This window comes from Sinohyriopsis cumingii, chromosome 6 (genome assembly GCF_028554795.1).
Source record: "Sinohyriopsis cumingii isolate HCF-2022 chromosome 6, ASM2855479v2, whole genome shotgun sequence".
Classification (NCBI taxonomy): domain Eukaryota; kingdom Metazoa; phylum Mollusca; class Bivalvia; order Unionida; family Unionidae; genus Sinohyriopsis; species Sinohyriopsis cumingii.
This window is the reverse complement of record NC_142966.1, coordinates 93919510-93939134: the sequence shown is the minus strand read 5'-3', so window position 1 is coordinate 93939134 and position 19625 is coordinate 93919510. Positions and strand designations below refer to the sequence as shown.

At 34.6% G+C, this 19625-nt stretch overlaps 1 protein-coding gene across 2 annotated transcripts in view; it reads right to left on the bottom strand.

Annotated features, from left to right (window-relative positions):
• LOC149797465 (DNA repair protein RAD50.L-like) overlaps positions 1–19625 on the bottom strand; it is a 240693-nt gene that overhangs the window by 103232 nt on the left and 117836 nt on the right. For both annotated transcript variants that reach the window (XR_016421828.1, XM_089962273.1), the window contains exons 23-24: positions 15190–15280; positions 2831–2966 (exon numbers count right to left, since the gene is read on the bottom strand). Coding sequence is in view for 1 of the 2 variants with exons in the window: in XM_089962273.1 (XP_089818399.1) it covers positions 2831–2966; positions 15190–15280 (227 nt within the window). In the remaining variant the exon portion in view is untranslated. The remainder of the gene's footprint in view (positions 1–2830; positions 2967–15189; positions 15281–19625) is intronic.

Below are 19625 nucleotides of genomic sequence, written 5' to 3'. Positions count from 1 at the left end.
AAGTGAGGGTCCTAAATCCACTCTTGACAGACTACCGGGGAGGGGGCAATGTCTGCTAATTATGTAGACCATGGGTGAATCGACATTCACTCGGAACTGAGCAAGGCGTGGCCACCATTGGAATTGCATGTTTAAATCTAGTGTCTTGAAACTAAACGTCAGTAGTCGCTAAACCATTTTGCGGGAATTACATAACGAAGTTCTAAGCTACTCTGACATCATTTGAAATTGGCAGGAAACATTGTTATTCTGGGAATTACAAAGGAGCTTTGGAAAGGTCAGTGACTTATTTGCTCGATTGTTGCAATCTATTACAGCAAAGTAATTGTACTTTAATTATGTGCAGTATGTATACCTTATTACTAGAATCGTTAGTACATATAATTACCATTTGTAGGGTTTGATTCATTTGTAGTGTTTGAACTACAGAAATATTTTGAGATATGAACAATGTTTATGTAAAGAATTAATATTGTAATTCACTATTTGGTTAATTCATAGTAACCTCGTGCATTTATTCATGTGATATTCTAGATTTGCAAATGTTGAATTAAATTATAACTTTGTATAATGGTTGCAGTGTGCAACATTAGTTACTATGAGTATTTGACTATTTGTGTATACTTTGTAGGAGTATAATGTGTAAGGATGTATCAACGCATGGATATGTGGATAAATGTGTCTGATTACGTGATAGTGTTCTGTATAATAAGATTGAGAATCTATATATACCGATGTGGTAAAATCTATTGATATATGCGTGATAAGCAGTTGATACCGTGTATACCATACCAGAAAGTATGGGTATTTCGATGTGCACGAATGCGTGACCAAAGAAGGTAATGGCTTATCTGATGATAGATTGTTGCTTAGTGTGAGGCTAGATAGCTAGAGGAAAATACTAATGTCTTTGTGTGTGTTCGGACAGGAAGCTTTTAGGGACCGGAGGAACTGTAGGAGACAGAGAAGGGAAATACCCTGGTACAGTTGGTCCCGAGACTCTGGGAGACAAGAAAAGGAGAGAACGGAAGTGGAGGAAGTGAAAGGTGAAGGATGTGGTTATTGGACTGAAGGGGTACTGGATACCAGTCAAGAAATACTACAGATCAAGAGATGAGTAGAAACACAGGACAGGAGGAAAATCTATCATACTAAGTCATATGATGAAATAGGCCATCACTTGGTCGAGTGAAAGACGAGTGATAGGGTTTTGAATATTGAATTTCATTTGAGGAAGGATTATCTGTAATTGAATGGCATTAAATTTGTTGCTTATTTGAATTTCACCTTTTGTGTATTCAGTAATTTACTGTCGGCATCGCTGACTGGGGGCTCGGAGCTTTGCATCTCTATCACTACTTCAATTTCTAACAAAAACGAGCCAGGGTGGGTCGTCTGTAATATTTAAAGATAATACTGGGAGCACCCCACCCCAACCTAAGGTAGTCAACGAGAGCCCCTTTACAGTGGGGCCCAATTACAACTAAAATTGCATTAATTATATAATAATGGATTACCGTAACAAATACTCTTACAAACACTTGACTATATCACTAACTTGGTGGCCAAATGAACTTTGTCCTTTGAGTGAACAAAGTTTTGTTTGAAAAAAGTGAAAGCATAATTATTTTCATACAGAATTCTACTGGTGTACACCAGGAACTGGAGAAAATATTGCTGTTAATGAAATCAAATCAAAATTTGAGTAGACAGGATCACAAACAATACAAAAAGTTAGTAAATATAAAGCATTTATATATATATTTTCAATTAAAGTAAAGCAGTTTCAACTGGGTCCTTCTAAATACTGCTAAACCTGACAAGCTACACAAAGCTCAACAATGCCACACAAAACCTGACAATCCACACAAAACTCAACAAAGCCACACAAAGCCTGACAATGCCACACAAAGCCTGACAATGCCACACAAAGCCTGACAAAGCCACACAAAGCCTGACAATGCCACACAAAACCTGACAATGCCACACAAAGCCAGAGTCAAGCAAAGTCAAATTTGAAAAGTGTATTATATGGTAAATGATGAATAAATTAACCAAACCAAAAGATTAGTTTTCAACATTGCAAATGGGCAACATAATTCAAATTCAAACTATGATAAAATAATAACAAAGTCTGACAAAATCATATTTAAATTTTTTTAAATTTATCAACTGTTAATTCAATTGTTGAAAGAAAATGCAATTTTTCAACATGTGTCCTATTGATTCATCAATTTATTGTTGACAACTCTAGATAATATGATCTTTCAATAATTCATCTTATGACAAGTCAAATATAGATGGATCATATCATCAAAAGGTGTTGACAAAATATTGAGAACTTATTAGGACATGTATAAAAACATTGCATTTTATTTTGATAATCAGTTAATTAACAGTTTAAAAAACAATAAAACATTTCAAATATGATTTTGTCAGACTGTTCATTACTTTATCAGTATTTGTATTTGAACATTGTCGCCCAATTTTTGGTCATTTAATTTGGCATAATTATGTTGAAAATCTTGTCTTTCAGTTTGGTTAATTTATTTGTCGTTTACAATATAAACAAACTTTTCCATTATCATTTTGCATGACTCTGTCAGGCTTTGTGTGGTTTTGTTTTTTGGCTTTGTCAGGATTAGCAGTGTTTAGTAGGACTGGTTTCAACATTTTTTCAATATGATAGCAAAAAAAAGGTTCTGCTGGGCATGTGGAATTTGAGTCTAGGCCAGTAAAATTTTTAAAGCCACTTGCCCTGGGAATATATCTTAAAAAAATTGTTTGAACACTGCTTTCTGAAAGAAAAAAAGTAAACTAGTTTACTTACCTCTAAAATAAGTTTCTTGTTATAATCTTCTTTATCAAACTTTTGATGACACAGGGGGCAACATGGATCATTCTTATTCAAATCTCTTACACAGTTCTTGAAAAAAATGTCCTCCCCAAGAAGGCAGCTTTTCTGACTGAAAAGAGAAACAAACCTGTACTCTACTTGTAATAAATTTCAGCTACAGATCCTAAAATGGTTAATTTTACCAAATCATTTGCATTTTGTCTTTTGTTTGCTTTCCAACTGCATTCTTTTCATACTATTTTCAGTCTATTCACAGTTATGTTTCAGTTATCATTTGATTTTTGTTTATGACATCTGGATGTCAGTGGGTTTTTTTTGGTGGTTTTTTTTGTTTTTGTTTCTGAGAGTGTTACAGGGAGAGAACTAAAGATTTTGCCTCTTAATTTATTAATTGTGTGAAATAGCAAATGCAAAAAATGCAAAAGACTGAATTTATGATAAGTTAAAATATAACCAGAACTGTAATGAGTGTAAAAATAAATTTATAGAGTAATTGTCAGAAAAAATTTCTTATTCAAAAAATGTTTATTTAGATACCAATGCCAATGATGACATCAACACAACGTTTTCTGTTTTCTTTTTTCATGTCTCTCTTAACAAGAATAATGCCATGGCTTATAAGGGATGAAAATATGTCTGTCGATGTAATAAATCTGACCATGGATTATTATGAAGAAAGACTTCTGACTGGAAGTTTAGTGACAGCTTGAAAATACTCAAGTTTCAAAACCTTTCATGAAATGCATTCACATTTCATTTATTCATCATTTCCCTGTGTTTTGCATGCTGTTTTCTTCATCATTTTGTTGCATTCATTCTGCATTTCATTTGTGTTCAATCTGCATTCCAGTATTATTTCACTTGTATATTTACCTTTATCAGTCTGTAAATTGGAAACACACATTTTACCTGTATCAAATACTTTAGAGTAACAATTTAAATAGTTTAATTTGTGGCTGCTACAAACCATGATTGAGAGACCCTATGAACAATGATATTTCTGTGGAAACAAACAGGACCCCTTTCCAAATCAACAAATATAAGTACCAATGAAAGGCCTTTATACAAAGAAATCTTCCAGTGATGACAACATACCAGTACCTCCAAATGTTTTCAGGTTCAATTATGACATTGTTATTACCCCTTATCCATTGATTGAATGTTTTCAGGTTCAATTATGACATTGCTATTACCCCTTATCCACAGTTTGAATGTTTTCAGGTTCAATTATGACATTGTTATTACCCCTTATCCATAGTTTGAATGTTTTCAGGTTCAATTATGACATTGTTATTACCACTTATCCACAGTTTGAATGTTTTCAGGTTCAATTATGACATTGTTATTACCCCTTATCCAGTTTGAATGTTTTCAGGTTCAATTATGACATTGTTATTACCACTTATCCACAGTTTGAATGTTTTCAGGTTCAATTATGACATTGTTATTACCCCTTATCCAGTTTGAATGTTTTCAGGTTCAATTATGACATTGCTATTACCCCTTGTCCACAGTTTGAATGTTTTCAGGTTCAATTATGACACTGTTATTACCCCTTATCCACAGTTTGAATGTTTTCAGGTTCAATTATGACATTGCTATTACCCCTTGTCCACAGTTTGAATGTTTTCAGGTTCAATTATGACACTGTTATTACCCCTTATCCACTGATTGAATGTTTTCAGGTTCAATTATGGCATTGTTATTACCACTTATCCATAGTTTGAATATTTTCAGGTTCAATTATGACATTGTTATTACCCCTTATCCATAGTTTGAATGTTTTCAGGTTCAATTATGACATTGTTATTACCCCTTATCCATAGTTTGAATGTTTTCAGATTCAATTATGACATTGTTATTACCCCTTATCCACAGTTTGAATGTTTTCAGGTTCCATTATGACATTGTTATTACCAATTATCCACAGTTTGAATGTTTTCAGGTTCAATTATGACATTGTTATTACCACTTATCCATAGTTTGAATGTTTTCAGGTTTAATTATGACATTGTTATTACCCCTTATCCATAGTTTGAATGTTTTCAGGTTCAATTATGACATTGTTATTACCCCTTATCCATAGTTTGAATGTTTTCAGGTTCAATTATGACATTGTTATTACCCCTTATCCATAGTTTGAATGTTTTCAGGTTTAATTATGACATTGTTATTACCCCTTATCCACAGTTTGAATGTTTTCAGGTTCAATTATGACATTGTTATTACCACTTATCCATAGTTTGAATGTTTTCAGGTTTAATTATGACATTGTTATTACCACTTATCCATAGTTTGAATGTTTTCAGGTTCAATTATGACATTGTTATTACCACTTATCCATAGTTTGAATGTTTTCAGGTTCAATTATGACATTGTTATTACCCCTTATCCATAGTTTGAATGTTTTCAGATTCAATTATGACATTGTTATTACCCCCTATCCACAGTTTGAATGTTTTCAGGTTCAATTATGACATTGTTATTACCCCTTATCCATAGTTTGAATGTTTTCAGGTTCAATTATGACATTGTTATTACCCCTTATCCACAGTTTGAATGTTTTCAGGTTCAATTATGACATTGTTATTACCACTTATCCACAGTTTGAATGTTTTCAGGTTCAATTATGACACTGTTATTACCCCTTATCCACAGTTTGAATGTTTTCAGGTTCAATTATGACATTGCTATTACCCCTTGTCCACAGTTTGAATGTTTTCAGGTTCAATTATGACACTGTTATTACCCCTTATCCACTGATTGAATGTTTTCAGGTTCAATTATGGCATTGTTATTACCACTTATCCATAGTTTGAATATTTTCAGGTTCAATTATGACATTGTTATTACCCCTTATCCATAGTTTGAATGTTTTCAGGTTCAATTATGACATTGTTATTACCCCTTATCCATAGTTTGAATGTTTTCAGATTCAATTATGACATTGTTATTACCCCTTATCCACAGTTTGAATGTTTTCAGGTTCCATTATGACATTGTTATTACCAATTATCCACAGTTTGAATGTTTTCAGGTTCAATTATGACATTGTTATTACCACTTATCCATAGTTTGAATGTTTTCAGGTTTAATTATGACATTGTTATTACCCCTTATCCATAGTTTGAATGTTTTCAGGTTCAATTATGACATTGTTATTACCCCTTATCCATAGTTTGAATGTTTTCAGGTTCAATTATGACATTGTTATTACCCCTTATCCATAGTTTGAATGTTTTCAGGTTTAATTATGACATTGTTATTACCCCTTATCCATAGTTTGAATGTTTTCAGGTTCAATTATGACATTGTTATTACCCCTTATCCACAGTTTGAATGTTTTCAGGTTCAATTATGACATTGTTATTACCACTTATCCATAGTTTGAATGTTTTCAGGTTCAATTATGACATTGTTATTACCCCTTATCCATAGTTTGAATGTTTTCAGGTTCAATTATGACATTGTTATTACCACTTATCCATAGTTTGAATGTTTTCAGGTTCAATTATGACATTGTTATTACCCCTTATCCATAGTTTGAATGTTTTCAGATTCAATTATGACATTGTTATTACCCCCTATCCACAGTTTGAATGTTTTCAGGTTCAATTATGACATTGTTATTACCACTTATCCACAGTTTGAATGTTTTCAGGTTCAATTATGACATTGTTATTTCCACAGTTTGAATGTTTTCAGGTTCAATTATGACATTGTTATTACCCCTTATCCATAGTTTGAATGTTTTCAGGTTCAATTATGACATTGTTATTACCCCTTATCCATAGTTTGAATGTTTTCAGGTTCAATTATGACATTGCTATTACCCCTTGTCCATAGTTTGAATGTTTTCAGGTTCAATTATGACATTGTTATTACCCCTTATCCACAGTTTGAATGTTTTCAGGTTCAATTATGACATTGTTATTACCCCTTATCCATAGTTTGAATGTTTTCAGGTTCAATTATGACATTGTTATTACCCCTTATCCACAGTTTGAATGTTTTCAGGTTCAATTATGACATTGTTATTACCACTTATCCATAGTTTGAATGTTTTCAGGTTCAATTATGACACTGTTATTACCCCTTATCCACAGTTTGAATGTTTTCAGGTTCAATTATGACATTGCTATTACCATTTGTCCACAGTTTGAATGTTTTCGGGTTCAATTATGACATTGCTATTACCCCTTGTCCATAGTTTGAATGTTTTCAGGTTCAATTATGACATTGTTATTACCACTTATCCACAGTTTGAATGTTTTCAGGTTCAATTATGACATTGTTATTACCCCTTATCCATTGATTGAATGTTTTCAGGTTCAATTATGACATTGCTATTACCCCTTGTCCATAGTTTGAATGTTTTCAGGTTCAATTATGACATTGTTATTACCCCTTATCCACAGTTTGAATGTTTTCAGGTTCAATTATGACATTGTTATTACCCCTTATCCATTGATTGAATGTTTTCAGATTCAATTATGACATTGCTATTACCCCTTGTCCATAGTTTGAATGTTTTCAGGTTCAATTATGACATTGTTATTACCCCTTATCCACAGTTTGAATGTTTTCAGGTTCAATTATGACATTGTTATTACCCCTTATCCATTGATTGAATGTTTTCAGGTTCAATTATGACACTGTTATTACCCCTTATCCATAGTTTGAATGTTTTCAGGTTCAATTATGACACTGTTATTACCCCTTATCCATAGTTTGAATGTTTTCAGGTTCAATTATGACACTGTTATTACCCCTTATCCATAGTTTGAATGTTTTCAGGTTCAATTATGACACTGTTATTACCCCTTATCCATAGTTTGAATGTTTTCAGGTTCAATTATGACACTGTTATTACCCCTTATCCATAGTTTGAATGTTTTCAGGTTCAATTATGACATTGTTATTACCCCTTATCCATAGTTTGAATGTTTTCAGGTTCAATTATGACATTGTTATTACCCCTTATCCATTGATTGAATGTTTTCAGGTTCAATTATGACACTGTTATTACCCCTTATCCATAGTTTGAATGTTTTCAGGTTCAATTATGACACTGTTATTACCCCTTATCCATAGTTTGAATGTTTTCAGGTTCAATTATGACACTGTTATTACCCCTTATCCATAGTTTGAATGTTTTCAGGTTCAATTATGACATTGTTATTACCCCTTATCCATAGTTTGAATGTTTTCAGGTTCAATTATGACACTGTTATTACCCCTTATCCATAGTTTGAATGTTTTCAGGTTCAATTATGACACTGTTATTACCCCTTATCCATAGTTTGAATGTTTTCAGGTTCAATTATGACACTGTTATTACCCCTTATCCATAGTTTGAATGTTTTCAGGTTCAATTATGACACTGTTATTACCCCTTATCCACAGTTTGAATGTTTTCAGGTTCAATTATGACACTGTTATTACCCCTTATCCACAGTTTGAATGTTTTCAGGTTCAATTATGACATTGTTATTACCCCTTATCCATAGTTTGAATGTTTTCAGGTTCAATTATGACACTGTTATTACCCCTTATCCATAGTTTGAATGTTTTCAGGTTCAATTATGACACTGTTATTACCCCTTATCCACAGTTTGAATGTTTTCAGGTTCAATTATGACATTGTTATTACCCCTTATCCATAGTTTGAATGTTTTCAGGTTCAATTATGACACTGTTATTACCCCTTATCCACAGTTTGAATGTTTTCAGGTTCAATTATGACACTGTTATTACCCCTTATCCACAGTTTGAATGTTTTCAGGTTCAATTATGACACTGTTATTACCCCTTATCCACAGTTTGAATGTTTTCAGGTTCAATTATGACATTGTTATTACCCCTTGTCCACAGTTTGAATGTTTTCAGGTTCAATTATGACACTGTTATTACCACTTATCCATTGATTGAACGTTTTCAGGTTCAATTATGACATTGTTATTACCCCTTATCCATTGATTGAATGTTTTCAGGTTTAATTATGACATTGTTATTACCCCTTATCCACAGTTTGAATGTTTTCAGGTTCAATTATGACATTGCTATTACCCCTTATCCATAGTTTGAATGTTTTCAGGTTCAATTATGACATTGTTATTACCCCCTATCCACAGTTTGAATGTTTTCAGGTTCAATTATGACACTGTTATTACCCCTTATCCATAGTTTGAATGTTTTCAGGTTCAATTATGACATTGTTATTACCCCTTATCCACAGTTTGAATGTTTTCAGGTTCAATTATGACATTGCTATTACCCCTTGTCCACAGTTTGAATGTTTTCAGGTTCCATTATGACATTGTTATTACCCCTTATCCACAGTTTGAATGTTTTCAGGTTCAATTATGACATTGTTATTACCACTTATCCATAGTTTGAATGTTTTCAGGTTCAATTATGACACTGTTATTACCACTTATCCATAGATCGAATGTTTTCAGGTTTAATTATGACACTGTTATTACCCCTTATCCATAGTTTGAATGTTTTCAGGTTCAATTATGACATTGTTATTACCCCCTATCCACAGTTTGAATGTTTTCAGGTTCAATTATGACATTGCTATTACCCCTTGTCCACAGTTTGAATGTTTTCAGGTTTAATTATGACACTGTTATTACCCCTTATCCATAGTTTGAATGTTTTCAGGTTCAATTATGACATTGTTATTACCCCCTATCCACAGTTTGAATGTTTTCAGGTTCAATTATGACATTGCTATTACCCCTTGTCCACAGTTTGAATGTTTTCAGGTTCAATTATGACACTGTTATTACCCCTTATCCACAGTTTGAATGTTTTCAGGTTCAATTATGACACTGTTATTACCCCTTATCCATAGTTTGAATGTTTTCAGGTTCAATTATGACACTGTTATTACCACTTATCCATAGATTGAATGTTTTCAGGTTTAATTATGACACTGTTATTACCCCTTATCCATAGTTTGAATGTTTTCAGGTTTAATTATGACATTGTTATTACCCCTTATCCACAGTTTGAATGTTTTCAGGTTCAATTATGACATTGCTATTACCCCTTGTCCACAGTTTGAATGTTTTCAGGTTCAATTATGACACTGTTATTACCACTTATCCATAGATTGAATGTTTTCAGGTTCAATTATGACATTGTTATTACCCCTTATCCATAGTTTGAATGTTTTCAGGTTCAATTATGACATTGTTATTACCCCTTATCCATAGTTTGAATGTTTTCAGGTTCAATTATGACATTGTTATTACCCCTTATCCATAGTTTGAATGTTTTCAGGTTCAATTATGACACTGTTTTTACCACTTATCCATAGATTGAAATCACTACAACACATACTTGTAAGCAACATACCTCAGGAGCCAGTATTCATATTCTAATGCAATTTGGTATGTACATTGACTCATTGTGCTATATGTACATCGACTCATTGATCTATATGTTTATTTTATGGGTTTTGTCCTGTCATCATAATTATTGCTAGAATTATAACCATTGATAATTATCATATGGATGTTGATTATAACTGGCATAGCTCAAGAACTATTTAACATTTTCTTACGCAGTCTTGCAAGTACCTTATGGGTTTAGTTTCCATTACTCCATTTTGGGCAGACTACTGGCCATTATCAAGCAACTTGTTGTCACCACATTTAAATTTGGAATGTTGTTGTAGTTATCATAGCTCAAGAATCATTCAGCATATTCTGACTGAATGTGGTAAGAATATTATCTCTTGGACCTAGACGTGCATTTTTTTATGGGTTTTGTCTCAATAACATTGTGGATGGAGTTATGGCCCTTGTCAGTCAACTAAAAAAAATTGCATGGGATTTTGCTTGTAGGAAGAGTTTTTCTATTTCTGGAGCCTAACAATGGAATTCCATACTGCCCTGTATGGAGTCAGCTGACTAATGTGAAACTTTTATAAAGATTCTGAGTCAACATCTACAGATACAATTATTTGTATGATTTTGTTTAATTCTGTACTAGTCTTTAAAACATTGTTATATCATGTACTTACCCATAATGTTTTACATATGTTATATCATGTACTCACCCATAATGTTTACATATGTTATATCATGTACTCACCCATAATGTTTTACATATGTTATATCATGTACTCACCCATAATGTTTTACATATGTTATATCATGTACTCACCCATAATGTTTTACATATGTTATATCATGTACTCACCCATAATGTTTTACATATGTTATATCATGTACTCACCCATAATGTTTTACATATGTTATATCATGTACTCACCCATAATGTTTTACATATGTTATATCATGTACTCACCCATAATGTTTTACATATGTTATATCATGTACTCACCCATAATGTTTTACATATGTTATATCATGTACTCACCCATAATGTTTACATATGTTATATCATGTACTCACCCATAATGTTTTACATATGTTATATCATGTACTCACCCATAATGTTTTACATATGTTATATCATGTACTCACCCATAATGTTTTACATATGTTCGCTACTACTCTTTGCCTAAATCCTGCATGTGTTCATCCTTAAAGTCATCTGCATATTTTATTGTAGCAGTAGATTATCTAGTTTTTAATAGCATTTGTTGTCTAAAGATAAAACCATCTTGTAAAAATTGAAAGTTTATTTAAAAAAGGAACTTTTTATTGTCTGCCTTTAAAGTAGATTTGTAACCAAGACAAGCTTTAATGGCTAATTTGATACATGCTGAGCTTTTCCAACAGGATCTTGACAAGGTCAAAGCCCTTGTAAGGTCAAGGTTATTTTGATCTATTGATGTTATTCAATCATCCACCATTCTTAGTTAGTGCAGTCTGGCACGAATGTCCCTCAACAAAAGCCTGGTTGTCATGAACGTAGTAAATGAAAAGATTCCAGGTAGTTTCTATTTCACCACAGACAAGTATTTCTAATATCTTTGAAAGTGACAATAAAACTGATAAAGGTCTATGGTTATTCATATCAGAAAGATCTCCCTTCTTAACTATTGGAGTTACTTTTGCCTGTTTTAGCCTGTTTGGAAAAATATCTGTGGAAATATGTAGATCATTGAAGATAAATATAACTGAACATGCAGACACTTGAGATGAGAGTTTTAGGATTAAAACACATATGACCTAGACCTGTAGCTGTTCTGACATCATGTTTGTCTTGGGGGTGGGGTGGGGATCATCAGCAGATAAAACACCATGCTTTGTATCTCACTACATTTGCTGATCTCAGATACACACTTTGAGATGACACACAGTTGTCTACCAAACAGTAAAAAATTCCGAAACCAAATAAGGAATTATTTCAATAAGTTTCCAATACCTGGAACTTTGCTCTGGAATAGTATTCCATTTGAGATTAGAGGCTTAAGTCCCTAAGTGGCTTAATTAATGCCAAGTTTGTAGGTATACATGATGCAGGGTCTATTGAGGTCCCTAAGTGGCTTAATTAATACCAAGTTTGTAGGTATACATGATGCAGGGTCTATTGGAGTCCCTAAGTGGCTTGATTAATGCCAAGTTTGTAGGTATACATGATGCAGGGTCTATTGGAGTCCCTAAGTGGCTTAATTATTGCTAAGTTTGTAGGTATACATGATGCAGGGTCTATTGGGGTCCCTAAGTGGCTTAATTAATGCTAAGTTTGTAGGTATACATGATGCAGGGTCTATTGGAGTCCCTAAGTGGCTTAATTATTGCTAAGTTTGTAGGTATACATGATGCAGGGTCTATTGGGGTCCCTAAGTTGCTTAATTAATACATAGTTTGTAGGTATACATGATGCAGGGTCTATTGGAGTCCCTAAGTGGCTTAATTATTGCTAAGTTTGTAGGCATACAAGATGCAGGGTCTACTGGGGTCCCTAAGTTGCTTAATTAATACATAGTTTGTAGGTATACATGATGCAGGGTCTATTGGAGTCCCTAAGTGGCTTAATTATTGCTAAGTTTGTAGGTATACATGATGCAGGGTCTATTGGGGTCCCTAAGTTGCTTAATTAATACATAGTTTGTAGGTATACATGATGCAGGGTCTACTGGGGTCCCTAAGTGGCTTAATTAATGCTAAGTTTGTAGGTATACATGATGCAGGGTCTATTGGGGTCCCTAAGTTGCTTAATTAATACATAGTTTGTAGGCATACATGATGCAGGGTCTATTGGGGTCCCTAAGTGGCTTAATTATTGCTAAGTTTGTAGGTATACATGATGCAGGGTCTATTGGAGTCCCTAAGTGGCTTAATTATTGCTAAGTTTGTAGATATACATGATGCAGGGTCTATTGGGGTCCCTAAGTGGCTTAACATTTTCTGTTCACCTTATTTCCAAAAATTATGAATAATTTTCATTAGTACATACAATTTCTGAAACACCTAGTATGTTTTCAAAGATAATAAAAAAGATAATAAAAAATAAAATTGGAAATGTAAACTAAGGAATACTTTACCTGAACATAAAAACACATGATTAAATAAATAACCATCAAAACTTTTATCACCCATATTATTGTGTGGATCAGCTTAAGATGTTGTCATCTGGCAGCAATAAACACAGCTACCACAATGCCTGATCATGCAGCGTGATATACCTGAGATCTTGATGCAGACAATGCACATTCTCAATAAAGTGCAAAAAACTTGTTAATAATTTATGTTGGTTATTATATTTGCTTTACTTTCTCTAGTAACTTAAAATGGGTTGACATTTATTTGTCAGCAGTCAACATTTCTGACGTGATTTTCATAAGTTCTTGTTGTTTCAGTTTCATTCAATGGCATATTTCCACTTGATAACTTCATACTGGATAATAGTCTCCATACCTATAGCATCATTACAAATAATGGTATTTTGTCATTAAATTCCTGAACCAGTCTAAATAATTTGGCCAACAGCGTAAGTTAGATAATTAATAGATAAATGTCCATAAAAAAGTAACTAGATTTATTGATGAAATGAATAATAATGTGGGAAAATTGTCATGATTCCAAGATTAATCTCTCTATCTCTTTCATTTCAGGATTTGGGGGGGGGTCCTCAAGATCGTAAATTGTCTATGATTTCCAGGGTGTGGTATGGGCTAGACCACAAATCTGACACTGAACTGTATCAGTTGCTTTAGTTGCTTGTCTTCAGAAATTTTGTATATAAGTCTCTCTCAAAGTGACATGAATATTTGATAAATTGTATTTTTAGTTGACTTTCAGCTTCTAGTAAATTTAAGTTTTTATTTCCTATTTTCATGATGTTGCAACTATGCACACCTTCTAATTTTTCCCCTTCTATATTATTTCTCTTTTGCTATTTGTTCCATCCTTCTTTCTGTTATTTTTGCAGTTTAATTTTACATCTTTTCCTAAATGTGGTTAATTTTTAAAAAAAGTATTAGTGATAATTCAGTATCTATTAGTGCATTTTTCAGTGACCATATATATATATATATATCCATGTTGTAACAAATCAGCATAAGGTTTATTTTTTTATAGCTAATTATCTGTATTGATATGTGAGTACCTAAGAAAATCTCCAATAATGGAATTTTAATATTGATGAATTTGTTTCAGACAGACATGGTTATGACGAAAACCATGTTTAATGAAGAGGATTTGCATGCATTTTTTAAAACATTTACCACATATGAAACCTCTTTATCCAATATATGGTATTTTTGATAAAGTTTTGGGGGTAAAAACTGCATGTATTATGAAAATGTGTATGGATTTGCATGTCTTCAGCAGTCATTAGAACAGTTTTACATCATATCTTTTGCAAAAGAGTTTAATGGCTTTATACACTTCATTTTTATTGGATGTTTTACTGATAATGAAATTGCTATTTCATGATATTCTATTTTTCATGTTGTTAAGATAGCAAGGACATACTAGAACTGCTACATCTAACATCCACCGACATACACCTCCTTCTTCCGATGAATAGCAATTGTGATTTGCAGTGGAGGCTTTGTCCTGTGACATCTCATGGACTGTGACTCATGGAAACAGGTGAAGTTGTGCACTGCCTAGTGCGAATATTTATATTATTATCCATTTAAACTTAAAGATCTTGCTAACCATTAATCACATAAAATAAAAATTTTGAAATATTGTATAAATCATATTGAATAATTTAGAGGTTAGTGTTATGGTGATCACAGATCTACTTTAAGTACGAGAATGAAAATTTTATGCCAAATCAAGAAAACTGGTATTTCCCCCCCACCCCAACAAATAAATTCATCTGACTGCATATTATACACTCATACAAATGTGCAAGGAAATTAAATTACAAGTCTTCTACTTTGAACTTACTCTTGTGACTGGGACAACTGTTGTTGAATTTTCTGCAGTCCTTCATCAAAGTTGTGACTACCAGAGATACTGAGTATCCTCTCCTCCAGAACTTCAAGTAAAAACATAATCAGTTACCATATTGTATGTTTAGATTTGCATACAAAATTCTAATTGGAATGCAAGATTAATTTACTAATTATGCCTACTATGGGCTGAAGAGTAATTCTGATATTAACATATATACTTTCCTGTACCTGTCCATTTAACTATGTGTTCTTGTATACACGTTACCTATGATACTTACAGGTGCCAAAAATCAGAGTAAAAGTTAAACAACAATTTACACACAAAAAGTAAGTTAGATAATTAAAATATGAATCAGTTTCATGTCTATATACAAGACATCAGGAAAAAAGTACAAAATTTACCTAGATAATTCCACTCTCATATAATGAGTGCACCCCCTTTTAAACCCCTAAAATCTTTGAAAAAATCTTGTACATGTACCTATATACATTTGCTGCTTTAGAAACCATCAAGCTGTGAAAATTGTCAGTGCAAAGTGCAAATATTGATGACATCTTCCTTCATGAAAGACAAGTTGATAGTTCACATAACTGCTTCCCTGTGGTGTCATAATATGTTTGAGAATAATTACAGGAGTTATTATGTCAATACTGTTTTGATGACAAGTGTCCCAAGGGAATTAAGATTGCACACCCAGGCTAAGAAATCTGGGTTAGAAGGATGATTTCTGTTGAAATTTCTTTAATGCTGCTAATTCCATTCTAGAAATTATCATTTAGTGAGGAAATCATACCCAGGATACCCTACCCACAATCCACAATTAAAAAAAGGGGAGAATTTAGTAAAAGGAAAATGAGGGATTTAATGAAGGTACAAAGGCAGGGCTTGAAAAGATAACATTATAGAGATTTAGCCACGAATGCAAGCAATGGTGAAGCTGGATCCCAAGTACTCAAAGGTCCCTAAGCTGTCTCCAGTTCGCTAGAAGCAGGAACTGTAGTGGGTACAAGTCAAGTCTCAGTCCAAGTTCCCAGAAGAGTGATGTATAGGTGAGCCAACAGTGAGGTTTTGACCAGAAGACCTGTTATAGAAGACAGGATATGGTCAAATCTGTATTTACGAAACACAAACCTTTCCTAGGGTGGTGAGGAAATACATCCCCAAATATAAGAAGTCCTGAGAAGGGATGATATCCAACTTTTATCTGTTTGGGGTAAGATCAACCAACTATAAAGAATCTCTAAGAATGCTTTGCATCAACCAGTCATCAAAATACTGGAGGATGGAGTCTCTAAAGATCTCAAGTAAAGAGCAAATACCCCCATCTCCCAGGTGAAAACTCTATGGGTGGAGGCAAGGCTAAATGGAAGATCTCAAAATTTAAATACCACTTGGTTGAGAAAAAACCCAAGCTTTTCCTGTGTGACTGGAAGATTGGGATGTGAAGGTACATATCCTGAAGATGGATGGAGGCTGCCCAGTCAAAGGGCCTTATGGCATTCCTTACTATGGCCGCAGTTTCCATCTTAAAGCATTTTTCTTTAAGAAATTTATTTATGGCACAAAGGTCAATTATAAGCCAAAACTTTCCACCTTTTTGATACCAGAGAGATCTGGGAATAGAAAGCTGGAGTCTGGTCATTTTCAACCCTGGACTCAACTTTGCCATTTGCACAAGGGTGTGAACCTCTTCCTATAACTGCGCAGGTTTGGACTGGTGAAAAAAGATGGGGGATTGTTGTTGTTGTTGTTGTTGTTGGGTTTAACGCCATTTTTCAGTACAAGATAGGCCATACATGGCGGCCAGCATTAACAGTGGAGGAAGAACCCAGGAAAACCCCTGAAAGAACCACCGACCCACGAGAAGCTACTGGCAAGCTTTCTCACATACCCACATTGGCTGAATCTTAGACTCGAACCGCCGCAGACAGAAGTGAGATGGCAGTGATCCGTAACGAAGAGCGCTTTAGACCACTCGGCCACTCGGGGCCCCCGATGGGGGATTGTGACTGGGGAGAATGATTCTTGAAACATAACTGGTAGGCATCCATTAAGGGTGAATAGACTCACACTGTCTGTAATGGTCTACCAAGCCACTTAAAAAAGGACTAGAGAAACACATACCTGGATGCTGGGAAGAGGAAGATGCTGCAAGAGAGGGTGCAGCTTACAGCTTGAGAAGGATAGGAGGGTGGGGTGAAGACCACCCTTTCTGCTGCCTTGTGAACTCTTGGAACTGGAAAATCTTTTGTGTAAGCTCTTGGGCAAGCATAGAGTGCAGGAGATCTGGATGAGAAGAGGCCCCAGGAAGCTTCTCCAGACTGGAAAGAATCTTTTTGTCCTTTGTGCCAGATGAATTAGGACACAAGTCTGGGGGAAAGATGTGGTTAACTTTATTCACTGCATTATCAAATATTCAAACTCTAGCATGATAGGTGGGAAGGAGCATTGGACCCTTACCTCAGTTTCATCTAAGAACTAATCTGAGTTTATCATGACTGTCCTTCCCAGAACTTCTCTCTAGAGAGGAACATGTTGAAATGGTTGTTGTCATCCTGATAGTGGGTAATGTGACTAACTATACTAGCTGTCCTCCTAGGTGAATGGGGTTGTTGATCCCTTCTAGACCATTTAAGGAGGTTAGTGGCACCAAATCCATGGCTTGTCACATCTGCCCTACCTAAGGAAGGCACATCCATGTTTACATTGGGTGGTGGGTGGTGGTGACTGTTCCAGGAAAAGGGTATGGGAATCCCCACATAACCTAATGATTAAACATGAACATATGAAAGGGATGGGGGTTGACCTGATAACCTTCCCTAGCTGGGTGAGTACAACCCAACTCCCTATCCTCATAGGGATTAAATGGCAACATAAGAACTGGGGGGGGCGGGGGAACATATCAACCCAATTCCTGTCCCCATGAAAGATACCAATGGGTGTCCAGGTACTCACCCACTGATAATAACTTGGGTAATACAATGAGCCAGAGCTTGTAAAGGAAGCACTCACTTTGTTTACAAGCTGACATGTTTGATTGAGCTGTAAATACATGTACTTTTTCAGTGCAGAGATTTGCTTCTTCCAGTAAATAATTTCCCTTAATCCCATAGCCTGATTTCCCACATGACAACTCTTTGAGTGAGCCGTGAGTGTGGCACAGTGGCAAGTAACAGAGGGTGGTTATTTGATCTTGTCGCACAACAGACATGGATTCAGTTGCAACCTTGAGTAGATTTCACCAATTATATGACCAACGTGTTACCTACAAAGTTCAAGCTCAGTTGCTAAATAGGCATCTCCATATGACAAAGGAAAGAGAAGACAATATTTTTGATGACTAGACCACAACAATTTACTAGATGATGATGGAGAATGAATAATTGGACTTTGTACCAGATGGCATTAGGTAATGATATTTATAGGATACTGTGAATTTAAAAAAATGCTGACTTAACTTCAGGTTTGTACACATTTAATAATTTCTCATTAGGATCGAAGGGTACCTGGTAGAAATTTTCTAATAGCTTGACAGCTTTAGTCCCCATATTAATAGTCAAAACTGGGTGTTCAAAGCCCTGTGACCAGCGGATTACCGGTAATCAATGCCTGGTGACCAGTCCAGCAATGAAAATCTGATGTACAAGCCTACATCAGATTTATCCAATCCAGATTACTGCTCTTCCCTCTCAGGAAAGGTTGATTTGCTTATCTATATTGCCAGGATACCAAACTTGACAGTGTGCTGCTGGTACCTAAGCAGAAGGTGCAATGCATTCTTAGGTGTTTTCCCTCCCTTGGGAGTGCACAAAAAATTGATATCCTGCCACCAATGATATCATTGCAACAAGTATTAAGGATCCATGACCTTAAGTCAATCTCCAAACCACATTACAGGTTGCAGTATGTTCTTGCTCCACAGATGGATTTGTCTTTTCAAACATGGACAGAGATCCAGTCCCCTCCTGGGAATGACGGGGGATTTTTCAGTAATGATGATGAAAAAAGGGGGGCATTTCTTTCTCTCTCTGCTTCTGCAGCAGCTTCCTGCAAAGTCTCACACTTGGTCAATTCATAGACAACAAACTGGACATTTATCCCTGCATGTACACCCAGTGGACGATAAGCAGATAGGATGCCTTCCTATGCCCCCACTTGCCCAAACTCAACCCAAAAGACATGGGATACAAATTACTGAAGTACCACTTGATGAGCAAGGTGCTAAAGCCCTTCAAAATTAACAAAAGGAACATAGATTATAAATGCTCACACAGAGATTTGATTAAGGAGATAAACACTCAAAGGTATGAGAGGCAAAAAAGACTTTAAAAGATGAAAATAAAGATAATTTCAATGAACAATATAGCAGACATGTACTGTATACATTGTCCAAGGAAAAAAGAGGAAGGTTTTCCTGTATGTTAGCT